Below are 17,561 nucleotides of genomic sequence, written 5' to 3'. Positions count from 1 at the left end.
TATTATTATTATTATTATTATTATTATTATTATTATTATTATTACATACATACATACATTATCATTATAGACTGTTATGCCTTTCAGCGTTCAGTCTGCAAGTCTCTGTGAATTTACTAAACGTCGCCACAATCCTCGATTTTCAACTAGTGTTGTGGCCTCATTTAGTTCTATACCTCTTATCTTTAAATCGTTAGAAACCGAGTCTAACCATCGTCGTCTTGGTCTACCTCTACTCCTCTTACCCTCCATGGCAGAGTCCATTATTCTCCTAGGTAACCTATCCTCCTCCATTCGCCTCACATGACCCCACCACCGAAACCGGTTTATGAGTACAGCTTCATCGAGTTCATTCCTAATTTAGCCTTTATCTCCTCATTCCGAGTACCATCCTGCCATTGTTCCCACCTGTTTGTACCAGCAATCATTCTTGCTACTTTCATGTCTGTTACTTCTAACTTATGAATAAGATATCCTGAGTCCACCCAGCTTTCGCTCCCGTAAAGCAAAGTTGGTCTGAAAACAGACCGATATAACGATAGTTACGTCTGGGAGCTGACTTCCTTCTTACAGAAGGTATACTAATCAGTGAGATACCTCGATAGTTGTTGCAATCCTTCCTGTTCCCTTGCTTATAGATACGTGCAATTATTGCTTTTGTCCAATCTGAAGGTACCTTACCAACACTCCACGCTAATTTTATGAAGCCATTTCATCCCTGCCTTCCCACTATACTTCACCATTTCAGGTCTAATTTAATCTATTCCTGTTGCTTTATGACAATGGAGTTTATTGACCATCCTTTCCACTTCCCCTAGCATAATTTCACCAACATCATTTTCCTCCTCCTCATGAGCTTGGCTGTTCGCAACACCACAAGGATGATTTCCTTTTACATTGAGAAGATGTTCAAAATATTCCCTCCACCTCTCCAGTGATTCCCTGGGATCTATTATGAGTTCACCTGAATTACTCAAAACACTGTTCATTTCCTTTTTCCCTCCCTTCCTAAGATTCTTTATTACTGTCCAGAAAGGTTTCCCTGCTGCTTGACCTAGCCTTTCCAGGTTGTTACCAAAATCTTCCCATGACTTCTTTTTGGATTCAACAACTATTTGTTTCGCTCTGTTTCTTTCATCTACGTACAAATCCCTGTCTGCCTCGGCCCTTGTTTGGAGCCATTTCTGATAAGCCTTCTTTTTACGTTTACAAGCTGCTCTCACTTCTTCATTCCACCAAGATGTTCGCTTTTTCCCATCTTTACGAGTACACACAGTTGTTCCTAGGCATTCCCTTGCTGTTTCTACTACAGCATCCCTGTATGCCACCCATTCACTTTCTATATCCTGAACCTGCTTACTGTCTACTGTTTGAAACTTCTCACTAATCATATCCATGTACTTCTGTCTAATTTCCTCGTCCTGGAGATTTTCTACCCTTATTCGTTTGCAGACAGATTTCACTTTCTCTGTCCTAGGCCTAGAGATACTTAGTTCACTACAGATCAGATAGTGGTCTGTATCATCGAAAAATCCCTGGAAAACTCGTACATTCCTAACAGATTTCCTGAATTTGAAGTCTGTTAAGATATAGTCTATTATGGATCTGATACCCCTAGCCTCCCATGTGTAGCGGTGAATAGCCTTATGCTTGAAGAATGTATTCGTAACAGCTAAACCCATACTAGCACAGAAGTCCAGCAGACGCTTCCCATTCCCATTAGCTTCCATATCTTCCCCACATTTACCAATCACCCTTTCGTATCCTTCTGTTCTATTCGCAACTCTCGTATTGAAATCGCCCATTAGCACTATTCTATCCTTGCTGTTGACCCTGACCACGATGTCACTCAATGCTTCATAAAACTTGTCCACTTCATCCTCATCTGCACCCTCACATGGTGCATACACGGACACAATTCTAGTCCTAATTCCTGCAACTGACAAATCTACCCACATCATTCGCTCATTTACGTGCCTAACAGAAACTATGTTGCGTGCAATGATATTCCTGATAAAGAGCCCTACCCCAGACTCTGCCCTTCCCTTTCTAACACCCGTCAAGTACATTTTATGATCTCCTATCTCTTCCTCGTTATCTCCCCTTACCCGAACATCACTTACTCCTAGCACATCCAAATGCATCCTCTTTGCTGACTCAGCCAGTTCTACTTTCTTTCTTCCAAAAGCCCCATTAATATAGATAGCTCCCCATCGAATTGCATTTCGTTCGCTAAGTTGTTTCCAAGGAGTCCCTCGCCTGTCAAATGGGAGTGGGACTCCATTACTCCCATAGGTCCGAGGCTTGCTTAAAGTGTTCTGAGCTCGGTAAATTCATGAAGCAGGATGCTACCCTACTTGCACATAGTCCAAGTGAGGATCTCTCCTCAAACGGGTTATGGACCACCGGTGAATTGTATAGTCCTAGCCGCCTGAGCACAAGGAGGGCCACGACTCAGAATATGTCCGAGATGCCCACTCCTATTCCATAGCAACTGGTATCCCGACTCTCAGGACCACTTACTAGGCCACTCAGCCGTTGCCCATGGTTCACGAACTAGGACGTGACTACAGTAATCCACAAACATGAACCATATTATTATTATTATTATTATTATTATTATTATTGCAGCAGCTGCAGACAAACCTGACTCAGTGCAGAAAGTTTTCCATATTGGCCAGGCTGATGTTTGTACTGGTCACTTCCTTCATACCGTTCTGCAATATTTTCCATTACCTCCCTATTGACGCGAAAATGCTCCTTAAACGTTTCATTGTCATAGCGAAGTACTGTTTCTTCTATAAGCGGAGAGCGAGAGGGAAAGAGCATTTTGGTTACTAAATTATGAGTTACTCGTACATGTAGTGAAAATAAATATAATTTAAACAAAATTGCAAACAAGGTTAGTAAAAAAAAACTTGCCTAAATAGTCTTCATTTTTCGCTTTTGGGATATTGTAATATATCCCTAGATCATCTTCACTGGAGTCCGAGTTCATAAGATCATCATCAGAATTTTTTATTTATTTATTGGTTGTATAATGTCCCAGTGAGCTAGTGGCTCAAGGAACCGCCTTCAAAATCGTCATGCATCATTCTCGTTTTTATCTCGTGTCTCGTACTTTATTAGTCTGTAGTCAAATATGACTTTATAACTGTATAACTTTTTAACTTTTACTGTATAATTGTATAACAACGCCGTACTTCTATTTCATTGTACGTGTAACGTGTCGCCTGCTCACGCCAGATGATACCGATCAGCTGTTCACACTTCAAGTGACAGCTATGGACCACAATGCACAACTCACATTTATTTTGGTGTAATGCGCATGTCTCTGACGAACAGTACGGGCCGCTTCACACTAGGCGACTAGAATCGGCGACCAGCCACGACCAGCCGCCCGTGCTTGTGAAACATTGTTAGCGCTACCGGCGACTGCACGGCGACACGGAATTCACCTGAGCTACTCAGTAGCCGATTCTACTCACTCGACGTTAGCCCCTGACGGGACGTACTACGGCTCCACTCTGAAGCTCGACCGAAACCTTACGGAGCAAGCCGAAGCTTTCCGAATGGCGTACGCCGCCATCATGAATCGAGTAGTTCAGGTAACTAACTGATCTGAACCAAGGATCATATAAGAGAAATAGATCCGTCACTCCTGTATAATAAAGTTGGCTGAGAAAACAGGTCATGGAAGCTATAGTGGCCACTTTGTCTCTGCCAACATAAGGAAATAAATCCCACGATATTACCTCGTAGTAAACACGATGATGATAGTTGTTACTTTGTTAAAATTTTAATTGTGATAGAGATAATGATTGTATTTCGGTAGGAAAGTTGTATCTAAAGCTTCTCTCGTGTCTTTTACTTGAAAAGTAAATTGCAATTACCGTATATCTATGTTGGCAATACTGTTATAGCGCTAGCTTGTATCGTTGTTTCGCCGTTCGCATTTTAATGTAAATTTACATCTATTAAGTGACAAATGCAACATTGATTACTGAAAATGTTAATGCAATTCATATAAAACCCGGAAACGCCCATACTTGCCTAAATCACGATCTAACATAACCTCATTCTTTCGTTGAACCCTTCCCACGACTTTTATGTATGGGAATGGAAAACACGAGAAGGAAGGATGAAAGTAAAACACAGCATAATGCACACAGTTTATATTTTGAATTTATTTATTCCAAACAGCAGGTAAGAAGCACAATCACACGGACGTTTACTCGCAACAGCTACGTAGTTCAATGAGAAGTACGTTCATGATCATTCATGATCATAATACTATTTCTTCACACTAAGAACGCGCATAATTATAATTTCACACCATACTCTCAAAAAACTGGATCAAAAATCTCGTTCAATGCGAAAGAATCTCAACAAATTTTCGTCTAACAAGCACTATTACATACCGTACGACCAAGTTCCCTTCACGCGCAACGATAACAGTGTTGTGTTTTGAATTTGCTGTACCACGCAACTGAATGTGTAATGCCAACCTCTGCCTTCTAAATTAACCCTCTAAAAGAGAATTTTAGTTTTCATTAGTTGGCGGAGATCGATTGGCCCATCTCAGCACTGCTTCGGACGCTCCCTATGAAGTGTCACCCCCCTGATCTGAACTGAACTATTCTGAAGAACATTGCTGTATGTTTATTTTCACCTATTGCAGCTTCACATGGTCAGCACTATTTCTATTATTTTATGCTCAGAGTATTAGCATATGTGTATATAAACGTGACTCGTGTGTTGAGAATGTCTTATGAGAAGATATTGGATAGTGCTTTCCGTCTCTGGAGCTCAATGATTGTCACTGTTGTTATATCTCCGAGTGGTACATGTGATCTACAACCCGTTTGAAGCAAGCCCAATCTTTTAAAATGTACAGGCTTTATATAAATAAATGTGTAAAAATAAATTTTGTGTATTTTTTAATATTATATTTGACGTTTATATTGTAGGCTATTTTTAAGTTCAATATTGCATCGGGTATTATAACCTCATATATTGGAATGAATGCCCTATTTTACCTACTTTACCTCAGATACCGATATACAGTTTGATTAATCGGTAAATCAATAAGAATTGCACTAATAATTAGTGATCTGCATTAGGTGCTGTTGCCCAGGTGGCAGATTGTACTTTCACTTTAAGTCTCAACTAATACAGTATAGACCTACGGGATTGATAAAATTAGCCAAAAGATAATTAATTATAGTACAAGGTAGTGAAGCTAAGGCTGTACTTTTATTCCAGTATTGCTGATCTTGATGGGTATATCCATCAGTGGTTGGTGAATTTGCTTGAATCTATACCAGAAAGTCAGAAGAAAGTGACAATGAGAAGGTTGAATATAATCCCATCAAAATCAGTACCTCTAGGTTGTAGAAGAGGTTATGTAATTCCATAGGCAGAACTGACAGTGAGCTGATATTGAAGAATATTCTTTTTTTTCTGCCAAGCATGAGATAATAAGATTCAAGCAAATTTGCCAACCACTACCGTAATGGATATAGGCTATCCTTCAAGATCAACAATACCAAAATATAAGTACAGCCTCAGTTCCACTACCTTGTATTATAATTAATTAATCTTTTGGCTAATGTTATCAATACCATATACTGTATTAATTGAGACTTATAACAGTATTTCTAGTGAAAGTATAATCTGCCACCTGGGCGACAGCACTAAAGATAATCTCTCACCCTAAAGGGTCAGTGGTATACTCCTGTTTCTATTGTAAAAAAAGGTCAAATCACATGAAATTTTCAAGCATGATTTTTTTTATCACACTCCATGAACTGTGTGACTGATATATGATAATTACCTTCCTGAAAGCTGCAGGTAACAGCTAAATCTGCTCTCAAGATTGTTGATTTGCAGCTTCCCTGTTGGTACATGGTAGTACTGCTGAAAGTGTCAGTCATTAGTGGCTCAAATTAAGAGTTCTGCAACTGTTAAGCCATGATCAGAAATTTGAAAGAAAAGTGAGGTGTCATTTGCATAACTGAAATTTGCTTCCAGAGGATTCCTGTGCAAAGTAAATTTTACAAATTTCTTACAACCATACATCAATCATCTTCAAGCTCCAGTTTCCCAGGTGTGGAGTACAAGTGCTTGCTATTTCATCCTGTTAAAGTTTAGTTTCTGTTCCTCTATCTTCCCACTTGGCATTCCTCTTGCTGACCTCCTATTTCACTGTCTCTATCCATCAATTCCTTGGCCTCTCCCTTTCACTTCTCTGTCAAAATGGTTCCTTGCTGTTCTCGTTCTGTCCATTGTCATAACACGTCCAAACCATTGTAGCCTGCCTCTTCCTAAAAGCTCGGTAACAGGCATTTTGATGCCAGCCTCCTTCCTATTTGCTTCATTTCTAATCTTGTCCTTCCTGGTCTTTTGGTTCATTGTTCTGGTGAATTTCATTTCTGTTGACTGGATTTTACTATTTGCCTTGTTATGCAGGGTACATGTTTCAAGTCCATATGTGAGAAATGGAATGAAGTAGGTATGAAACATGGTCAGTTTTGTTTTCTGGGGTATTTTATCATCCCAGAGTAGGTTTTTCACTTGAAAATGAAATTGAGAAGATTTCTGAGTCCTGTTAAGTATTTCTTTTAATGTGTTATCTCTTGAAGTGATTCTTCCAAGGTAGCCTATTTGAAGTTAGAACCAGATTGCAATAGACTTCCCTCCAGGAAATTGTTTGAATCTGTACCTTTACTGTTGATAGTCATTTAAAGAGCTTTTGTTTTATTGATTTTTAGTCCATATTCTTTAAATTGCTACTCCAGGGATTTAGGTTCTCCTGTATGTCTGCTTCATTTTCTCCCCAGATCAGAACATCATCTGCAAATATTAGAGTGTTAGGCTCTTTGCAATGTTCTTTGTTGGATTTTATGATCCAATCCATGTCAATGATGAACAGGAGTGGTGACAAGGCACTTCCCTGCTGGACTTCTCTTTTGGTTTCAAACCAATCTGATCTTCCATCCAATATTTGGACACAGGTTAAGCACTTTTGATAGAGCATCTTTACTTTATCAATCAGGATGTCTGGCAGACCTATACCTTCTAGGTATTCCCGGATTATCTCTCTAGGCACACTGTCGTAGGCCTTCTCGATGTCCATAAAAACCATCACTAAGTTCTTAACATAGCCTATTCCCAGTGCTTCCCCGTTATCATTCTGATGGCAAATATCAGGTTTGTAGTGCTTCAGTTGTTCCTGAACCCGCGTTGCTCCTCCTTCAATAACGGTTCAACTATATCCCTAATTCATTTTCAAATGATCTTCTCCAATAGTTTGATTGAGAAAGTTGAGTGATGCCTTTTAATTTCTGCATTTCTTCCCGTCTTCCTTTTTATACAGGGCAGTAGTGACGATTGTGGGGGGAGGGGGCAGTTGCCCCCTCACTTTGTGGATAAAAGATTACATTTTTATTCCATTTTAGCCAGCTGAAACTAGGAATTATAGAAATTATTTTTAAACAAAGCAATTTGTACAAGCCCTATTGTCTTATCGGCTAATTTTTCCCTCATCTTATTTAATTATTAACAAAATTATTAGAGGAAATACGCACAGAATGTCGTTCGTCCCGTATAACCGATTTGTATACCGCCACAGCAAGTAGTGGACACTGCATGTGCTATGAGGAAGGGTATATTTTTTGCCAAGGTCATGGGCACAGAGGTATGGTTCACCCGCTTGCTGCAAGCATTCTTCAGTCTGGCAGTCTCTTTAGTATCTGTTAATTTCTTAGTGTGTAGTCAAATACTAAATGATTTTAATTGTATAATCACACCGTACTTTATTTAATTGTACTAAATGCGTAATATTGTTCCTTTGGTGAAAGTTTTTTTGTAAGGTATAGTATTGAATCGACCACCTCTGTGGTGTAGTGGTTAGTGTGATTAGCTGCCACAGTTCACGCAGACAGTTCTCATCCTAATTCCTCCAACGGCTAAATCTACCCAAGTCATCTCCTCATTTACGAGCCTAACCAAAATTATGTTGTGTGCAATAGAACTCCTGATTAACAGTCCTTCCCATTTTAACACCTGTTAAGAACACTTTCTAATCTATCTCTTCCTCATTATCTCCACGTACCTGAATATCTTCAACTCCTAGCACACCCAGATGCACACTCTTTGCTGATCTGCCAGTTCTACTTTCTTTCTTGCATAAGCCTCATTGATATTGATGGATCCGCATTGAATTCCATTTTATTTACCAAGTAGTTTCCAAGGTAAATGTTCAGAAAACAAAAGCAATGAATATCAACTTGAAGAGCAAACAGAAATTCATTGTGAGTGATGAAGACATTCAAGAAGTCAAAGAGTTTACATATCTTGGCAGGATGGAGGAGCAGCTGCTGATGTCAAAATGAGAATCCACAAAGCAAATGTGGCATTCATACAACTCTATCCGATATGGAGGGCCAGAGAAATCTCAATGAAAACCAAACTTCACATTTTTCAAACAAATGAAAAAACAATACTGTTACATGGTTGTGAAACTGGGAAAGTTACCTCAGAGATCACTCATTAACTGCAGGTATTTATAAATAGATGCTAAAGGAGAATTAAATGCATTTTTAGCCAAAAGTAATTTCAAAGGAAGATCTCTGGAAACAAACAGAAGAAGAGCCCATTGGAATACAAATAAAGCAGAGGAAATTGAAATGGTTCAGCCACACACTGCAGAAGCAGCAGGATGCAGTGGAGAGAGAGAGGCTCTGTTTTGGAACCCCCAAGGATAACAGAAGAGAGGTAGACCCAGAAAGTCATGGAGATACAGTCTGATGGAGGAGGCAAAACAAGAAGGGAAGACCTTTGGAGAACTGAAGACCCTAGCTCAAAATAGGATACTTTGGTGCTCCGTTGTCAAAGCCCTATGCTCTCCAAAAGAGTAAAAGGACATAACTAAGTACGTAAGTTTAAAAGGAGTCCCTCCCCTGTCAAATAGAAGTGGGACTGAGTTACTCTCATAGGTTCAAGGCGTGTTTAAAATATTCTGAGCTTGGTACATTCTGTGAAGCAGGATGCTGCCTTACTTACACATAGTCACAGTGAGAATCTCTCCTATAGGAGGCAGGGACCACTGGTTGATAGTATAGTTCTAGCTGCCAGAACAACAGGAGGGTCCTGGCTTGGAACATGTCAAAAATGTCCACCCCAATTCCATAGCAATGGGTATCCCAACTCTGAGGACGATTAACTTTGCCACTCAGCCGTTGCCCATGATTCACACACTAGGATATGTCTACAGTAACACTCACCATAAATCACACATTTGGACTTAACAGTTGAGGGTTATTCAAACATTTGTGTAATGTAATACTGTTATGTGTGACATTATGTTAGCTGGCGACATTACCTTGAGAGCTGCACAAACCATGGATCTTAATGTCATGGTCCATTCTCCATCAGTACTTCAGATCACAGACTGCATGGTTGCTAGGCAACATAGCATCACACATTTTATTGAAAGGCATTTATGCCCATTTGATTTTCCCAGAGGGAAATGCAATAACTTTTTTAAATATTCATTATTTTCCATTACTGAGACACAGTTTGCAGAAAATGTGCAGTTAATTACTCTGTTCTACACTCTTGTTTGATCACAGGAAATGTAGTTTCATAGAAGTTATTAACTGCACAAGAGTTGTTGTTCAAGAGTACCTATGTGGAAAAACTATTCTGAAGTTTAGTTTGAGAGCCATTCTCAGCTAACAACCACTTTGTCTGGGTACACGCTTCTGATATCTGAGAACTTGGCAGCTGTTAATTTGTCATGGTAATAAAATGATGGAAATATTAAAGCTTTTTGCAGTCTGTTTGGTTAAGCTCAGCTGATTATAATTTTTAAAATATACACACTCTCAAAAATGAAAGTTTTGAAATTGTTTGAGAGATGACACTCATAACTTGCAGATATTGATAAGTCCTTAAACATTACATGGTTCATTCTGTTATTGTCTGCTATTATCACACAAATTTTAAGCCCTCATGTTACAACAGGCTTCACTTGCATAGGATGTTAGGTCCTTACCTGTGATATTTACAGGAGTAAGGGATAAAGTTTGCCTCTGTCTGTTAGGTCATCAGCCCAGAGGCTGGTTGGAACCTCAATTAGGACCACCAAAGGCTATGCAGTTATATGGAAACTGTAAAAAATAATGGCAGAGCCCAAATGAGGCATACTAGGCAAGATGAGGAGTGAGGTAGTTTGCCATTGCATTCCTCACTGGACCAGAAGGTGCTACTGTAGCATGACTGATCCTGTGAGCAACACCTTTCATAACACTCAAACACTAGTTATGCTCCAAATGTCATTACTCAGCACGACCCATACCCCAGCAGCTTCCATGTTGTCACAGCCATGGATGAGATTGGGACTTCGGTAGAAGCTACACTTTGCACTGGCCTGTGCCAAGAGACGGATACAAAAAAAGTGAAATAAATAAAGAGGCACTAAAGATGCCACAACAGTTTTTGCTGCTGCTGATAATTTAAGCAAACCCATTGAGCACACCTCCAGTGTAGACTGTACTCTCCTGTACATACACAAACTTCCCATTAATTAAGCCACATATTTTTCGCTTGAATGTGGTACCATTAATGGTGGACTTTAAATAAGATAAGTTTTTGCTGGGATTGTCAACAGCCACATTTAGTGGGAAGTAAAAGTGCTGAAATTTTCTGAAAATTATTTTGCTTTTGAACTTTGATAACTACTGACTCAAAAATTATAAAAAATGCATACAGCATCATGAGAACTGAATAATTTCTACCATGTTCTAACAGACAGAACTAAGAAGAAATTTTCTCACGGCACTGGAGTGTGTATCGTAGAGATAGGATAGGAAGGGTGGGAGGGGGAGTGTTCATTCTGGTGAAAGAAGAATTTGTAATCTACGAAAAAGTTAAAGATGAGACACATGAAATTCTAGGTGTAAGGCTCATTTCTAAAGATAATAGGCAACTTGATATATTTGGAGTGTACAGATCGGGAAAGGGTAGCACTGACGCGGATTCGGAATTATTTGATAGGATAGTCAGCTATGTGGGAAACGACATGGAAAGAAATGTGATTGTAGTGGGAGATCTGAATTTGCCAGATGTCAGTTGGGAAGGAAATGCGAACGACAGGAAGCATGACCAACAAATGGCAAATAAGTTAATATGGGAAGGACAGCTGATTCAGAAAGTGATGGAACCAACCAGAGGGAAAAATATCCTGGATGTTGTGCTGATAAAACCAGATGAGCTCTATAGGGAAACTGAAGTAATAGATGGTATTAGTGATCATGAAGCTGTTTTTGTGGTAGTTAAAAATAAATGTGATAGAACTGTTAGGCAAAACCACATGGCTGATAAAGCAGGCATAAGTCAGTTTCTAAAAAGTAACTATGATCAGTGGAAAACGGTAAATAAAAATGTAAACAGACTCTGGGATGGGTTTAAAGAAATTGTTGAGGAATGCGAAAATAGGTTTGTACCATTAAGGGTGGTAAGGAATGGTAAAGACCCACCTTATTATAATAGAGAAATAAAGAGACTAAGAAGGAGGTGCAGACTGGAAAGAAATAGAGTTAGAAATGGCTGTGGAAGTAAGGAGAAATTGAAGGAACTTACTAGAAAATTGAATCTAGCAAAGAAGGCAGCTAAGGATAACATGATGGCAAGCATAATTGGCAGTCATATGAATTTTAGTGAAAAATGGAAGGGTATGTATAGGTATTTTAAGGCAGAAACAGGTTCCAAGAAGGACATTCCAGGAATAATAAATGAACAAGGGGAGTGTGTATGTGAGGATCTTCAAACGGTAGAAGTATTCAGTCAGCAGTATGTAAAGATTGTTGGTTACAAGGATAATGTCGAGATAGAGGAGGAGACTAAGGCCAAAGAAGTAATAAAATTTACATATGATAACAATGACATTTACAATAAGATACAAAAGTTGAAAACTAGAAAAGCGGCTGGAATTGATCAGATTTCTGGGGATATACTAAAGACAATGGGTTGGGATATATTACAATATCTGAAGTACTTATTGATTATTGTTTGGTCGGAGGAGCTATACCAGATGAATGGAGAGTTGCCATAGTAGCCCCTGTGTATAAAGGAAAGGCTGATAGACATAAAGCTGAAAATTACAGGCCAGTAAGTTTGACATGCATTGTATGTAAGCTTTGGGAAGGCATTCTTTCTGATTATATTAGACATGTTTGTGAAATTAATAACTGGTTCGATAGAAGGCAATTCAGTTTTAGGAAAGGTTATTCCACTGAAGCTCAACTTGTAGGATTCCAGCAAGGTATAGGAGATATCTCGGATTTTGGAGGTCAAATGGACTGTATCGCGATTGACCTGTCTAAAGCATTTGATAGGGTGGATCATGGGAGATTACTGGCAAAAATGAGTGCAATTGGACTAGATAAAAGAGTGACTGAATGTGTTGCTATATTTCTAGAAAATAGATCTCAGAGAATTAGAGTAGGTGAAGCTTTATCTGACCCTGTAATAATTAAGAGGGGAATTCCTCAAGGCAGTATTATTGGACCTTTATGTTTACTTATATATATAAATGATATGAGTAAAGGAGTGGAATCGGAGGTAAGGCTTTTTGCGGATGATGTTATTGTCTATAGAGTGATAAATAAGTTACAAGATTGTGAGCAACTGCAATGTGACCTCGAAAATGTTGTGAGATGGACAGCAGGCAATGGTATGTTGATAAACGGGGTTAAAAGTCAGGTTGTGAGTTTCACAAATAGGAAAAGTCCTCTTGGTTTTAATTACTGTGTTGATGGGGTGAAAGTTCCTTTTGGGGATCATTGTAAGTATCTAGGTGTTAATATAAGGAAAGATCTTCATTGGGGTTATCACATAAATGGGATTGTAAATAAAGGGTACAGATCTCTGCACATGGTTATGAGGGTGTTTAGGGGTTGTAGTAAGGATGTAAAGGAGAGTGCATATAAGTCTCTGGTAAGACCCCAACTAGAGTATGGTTCCAGTGTATGGGACCCTCACCAGGATTACCTGATTCAAGAACTGGAAAACAATCAAAAGAAAAGCAGCTCGATTTGTTCTGGGTGATTTCCGACAAAAGAGTAGCGTTACAAAAATGTTGCAATGTTTGGGTTGGGAAGAATTGAGAGAAAGAAGAAGAGCTGCTCGACTAAGTGGTATGTTCCGAGCTGTCAGCGGAGAGATGGCGTGGAATGACATTAGTAGACGAATATGTTTGAATGGCGTTTATAAAAGTAGGAAAGATCACAATATGAAGATAATGTTGGAATTCAAGAGGACAAACTGGGGCAAATATTCATTTATAGGAAGGGGAGTTAGGGATTGGAATAACTTACAAAGGGAGATGTTCAATAAATTTCCAATTTCTTTGAAATCATTTAGGAAAAGCTAGGAAAGCAACACCTGGGCCACTGCCCTAAATGCAGATCAGTGTTGATTGATTGATAAGTCTCGCTCTTCAGAAATATTTTGAGAGTTTTACCACAAACATACCAGTACAGTTTGTAGATCCCTAACATCAACTGGAAAACTACAAATTAATCGATACTTTCTTTTTTTAAATGTAACATACAAGGGTAAATTGAGTTTTATGCCCAGTGCAGCTTTGTTTAGTTTTTAAAAAAAATTTTTTTTTACAAGTTGCTTTACGCTGCACCGACACAGATAGGTTTTACAACGATGATTGTCCATAACAATTACGGAAGGGCCTTTGAGCTGTTGCAGGAGCTTTTTAAACCAATCTAAAAAGCGAACATGGTCCATATCTTCGTGATAATCACCGGTTTTTTTCGATCGGAACATTAGAAGACCACCTTCCACAAAACCACTGGATGAACCCGCGTGCGCTATTATTAATCTGGCGCCCTTCCCAGTCGGTTGATTACCGGAGCTTTTAGGACTGTCATCAGTCCAAAATTTATCAGTGCACTCCCCAGCATTCACTCACGTCTCATCCAACCATATTACCTCGTGGAGATCCTTACCGACAAGTTTATTAAAAAAAATACTCCTAGCCATCACGATGTGCGACTTTTCAAGCAACAGTTTTCTTCCGTTCAGTTTTTTGTATCTGAAACCTAAGGCTCGCAATACCGATTTGAAGGAAGTTTTACCCCCGGAGAAAAGATTTTTCTGTTTAAGGTAGACTAGTAATTTTGCCACCACAGGATATTCCTTCCTGCTGTAATAATCGTACACGTGTCTACGTATTGCATCAGCCTGGAAAGAATCAATTCCTGTAACAGGAGATGGCTTAAATCGTTTCTTTCCTGGCGTGCTAAGAAACAAGTCCCCACTCTCAGCCTTGTTTCCGCCACTGCTAGGTTCCCCAGTCCATTTTTCCTTCAGTTCTTGGAGGAGAACACCTTTCTGAACCACAGTGCGCTTTGAAAGCCCTAATGTTTGACTTGTTCGTTCCACGACTTGATCTGCAGGAACAGAGGGACGACCATGCAAACGTACGAATTCCCTCTCCCTCTCGTAAAACTCGCGAGTTCTCAGCACTAATTCACATGCCTGACTATTAAGGGGCACTCCTCGGCGCAAAGGATTATCACTTCGCGATTCATCATATTGTCGTTTCCGTGACATCGCACTGCACTAGTTACAAAAAATAATCACAGTTATCTCACAAAAAAACACCACTTTCATCAACGCGCGAACCACACCTGACCACGTGCTAGCAACGACAGACAAGCGGCAACACTTCAATACGGAAGTCAAGGTAGTTATAGATGGCACCACTATACTAGCCATATTGCCAACAACGACCAAATGAAAATAGTTCATCTTTATTTTGCAGCTCGCTTAAACATTACAATTTTTTTTAAATGCTCATGTTTTTGTAAGTATATAAATGGTTATACGCACTCTACAGAATTAAATACGAACTATTATGTATAAAATCGATTAACTGTATCTGACATAAAAAGTAATGGATTGGTCATTCTGATTGACGGGTGACGTTCTTCAATTATTTTTTGTAGTAATGCCAACATGAAGTATAACTGTCAAGTGCAACCTTGTAGCGGCCCACCTATAGTGTAGCTCATAAACAATACAATAGTTCGTTTGTTCAGCAGATCTCCTACAGTTCGTTCTTTTGCATTGTCAACTCAAAGTCAGTGCGCCGTTCGAAAATCTTCGGCGTGTTCCGTAAGGGTTCGGCCGTGGTATCCAGGTGGAGCCCGAGTACGTCCCGTCAGGGGCTAACGTCGAGTATTCTACTCGGCGATTCCAGTCGCCCATAGTTTGTTGGAACAACCGACTCCGAGTCCGCGTTTGAGTTTGAAGTTTGTTGGAACGCTCTTTCCGTACTGCGCATGCGTCAGCCAGTTAGCAAACTGTTCCCGTTCTTGTTGGAACAAACCTTATAGATATACGGTAGATGTATTCTAGCCCGTAAACACACATCTTAGGGAGAGGAACAGATGTCTTTTTCAGAACTGTACTGAATTTGAAAGGATGCATAAAACTGGATCGCAAGGGGCTGGTGGACCACCCGGTGTATAGGAAAACATAAAGGTCCAATAATACTACCTTGAGGAATTTCCCTCTTAATTATTACAGGTGAGACAAAGATTCGCCTACTCTAATACCGGTAGTGTTCTATTTTCTAGAAATATAGCCACCCATTCAGTCACTCTTTTGTCTAGTCCAATTGCACTCATTTTTGCCAGTAGTCTCCCATGATCTACTCTTATCAAATGTCTTAGATACTGTAGGTCAATCGCGATACAGTTATACAGTTACAGTTGCGATTCTCTCGTGGGCCCAACTATAGAGTCGGTATTATTTCGCTCTTGTCAGAATTTTTTGAATGTTGAATTTTTTAAATCTTCAGGATAATATGAAATTACTTCAATATAGCCGGACATATGGTCAATGTATGGACGTTCGATGGTATACAGGTACTTGGCTAAGGCAAGGTACTCCTAACAGAAGAAACCCTGGTCTGCCAAGTTTTATGCACTTATTCATTTCTGCCAGCTTCGTGGTCTACGTCTTCCTCTCACCCGCAAGGCCCCGGCTTCGATTGCTGGTCAGGTCAGAGATCTGTAATCTGTATTTATTCTTGGACCCAGGATTGTTTCGAGCGGTTCGAGTTTCAAAATGGGATTACCGAAATGAGGTGTTTTGATGGTCGTAGTTGGTAGCATTGGATTTCCTAATAGTAGGGGAATAATTTGAGTTTTAGTTGGCAGCAGCATTGTATATCAATAAGTTGCCAAAACAAGAAGCGCTGTGAAGAAGCCAATATGAGGATAGCGAATGAGAACTGTTTAACATTATTTTCCTCTCTGATTTTATGTGGTTGCAGCAGTTGTATAGCATAAGTATTTCTTAGATCCGCTGTGTTTTCCTCTGAAAGATAGTTGCATTTCCAGCTTTGTGTGAAGTTTGTTGTAATATCCCGGTAAGCTTGAGGTTACCTACTGTGCGAACGCGAGCTGAGGGTGGTTACATGCTGTACTCGTATACAGAAGATGAATATATTTTTAATACTACCTGGGAACATTCCCAGGTACGTGAAAGTTCTCGCTTTGATGCAGCCCTGCAGACCAAGTGGCAGAAAGCTGCAGATGAGGGAGCCCTTAGATATCGTTTGAACATACTATCGTCAACTGTATTACCAGGAAGATTTGCTTTCTTAGCCCAGGTGAGTTGTTCTAAGCTTAAACGACGCTGTTTTATGTGAGAGCTCTATTAAAATAATTCTGTATTTGCTACAGGCAGGTATCTTGGCTATGGCATTTGACAGCGCGCCAGTCTGGCCGGCAAGAAATTGCTTAGCATCCGGAGCATTTACGTCATTTTGTCTAAATTGTGGACTCACAGTTATACATTATCAAATTTGAACAGTGTTAAGATGATTACGTATATAGCCATTGTAAGAAAATTGTATTACTAGGCCTGATACTCTCACAGTCACTTTTCACCCAGTTGCAACAAGTTCCCAACATTGACATACTTCCTGCATTTGTTTGACATGTGACGTCAAGGTCCATTCTGTCATGCTCTCATCATTGAACTTCCTTTTTATAAAGTGTGTGAGAGCATATTTTCTTTTCCTATCTCTGAAAAATGAAGACCAAAAAATATACCTGTGACTTTGGAGTGAATGATTCATGGTGTATTATTGCAGCAATAGTTAATATAAAAATGGCTCATATGGCTACCCGAACATGTGTAATTAAATTTATGTACTATACGCGCACTTTATCTTGAGCCCGGATCTCCATAGTAACGAATGGGAACTAGGGCTCAAGATAAAGTGCGCGTACTATACATGCAACTTTTAGTGATAGCCGGTGTTACGGGGTGAGGAGTAAGGAGGGAGCACACCCAGTTCTGGTAATACTGCCAACTGAATGGAAATGAAATCTGAATTGAATCAATAGTATGATTGATCGATATGAATTTTCTAAACCTTCATTATCTTCAGCCAACAACTGTGTCACACACATTATATAACATTTCTCAATGAAAATCTTGTTCCTCGCATGAATTCTATA

At 39.5% G+C, this 17,561-nt stretch overlaps 1 protein-coding gene across 2 annotated transcripts in view; it reads left to right on the top strand.

Annotated features, from left to right (window-relative positions):
* The first annotated feature begins 16,291 nt into the window (after positions 1 to 16,291).
* LOC136856941 (GDP-D-glucose phosphorylase 1) overlaps positions 16,292 to 17,561 on the top strand; it is a 149,829-nt gene continuing 148,559 nt past the window's right edge. For both annotated transcript variants that reach the window (XM_067135216.2, XM_067135214.2), the window contains exon 1: positions 16,292 to 16,705. In XM_067135216.2, the coding sequence (XP_066991317.2) occupies positions 16,511 to 16,705 (195 nt within the window). In that variant the 5' untranslated portion in view covers positions 16,292 to 16,510. The remainder of the gene's footprint in view (positions 16,706 to 17,561) is intronic.

This window comes from Anabrus simplex, chromosome 1 (assembly GCF_040414725.1).
Source record: "Anabrus simplex isolate iqAnaSimp1 chromosome 1, ASM4041472v1, whole genome shotgun sequence".
Lineage (NCBI taxonomy): Eukaryota > Metazoa > Arthropoda > Insecta > Orthoptera > Tettigoniidae > Anabrus > Anabrus simplex.
The sequence above is the reverse complement of the archived record's forward strand: the minus strand, read 5'-3'. Positions and strand labels throughout refer to the sequence as shown.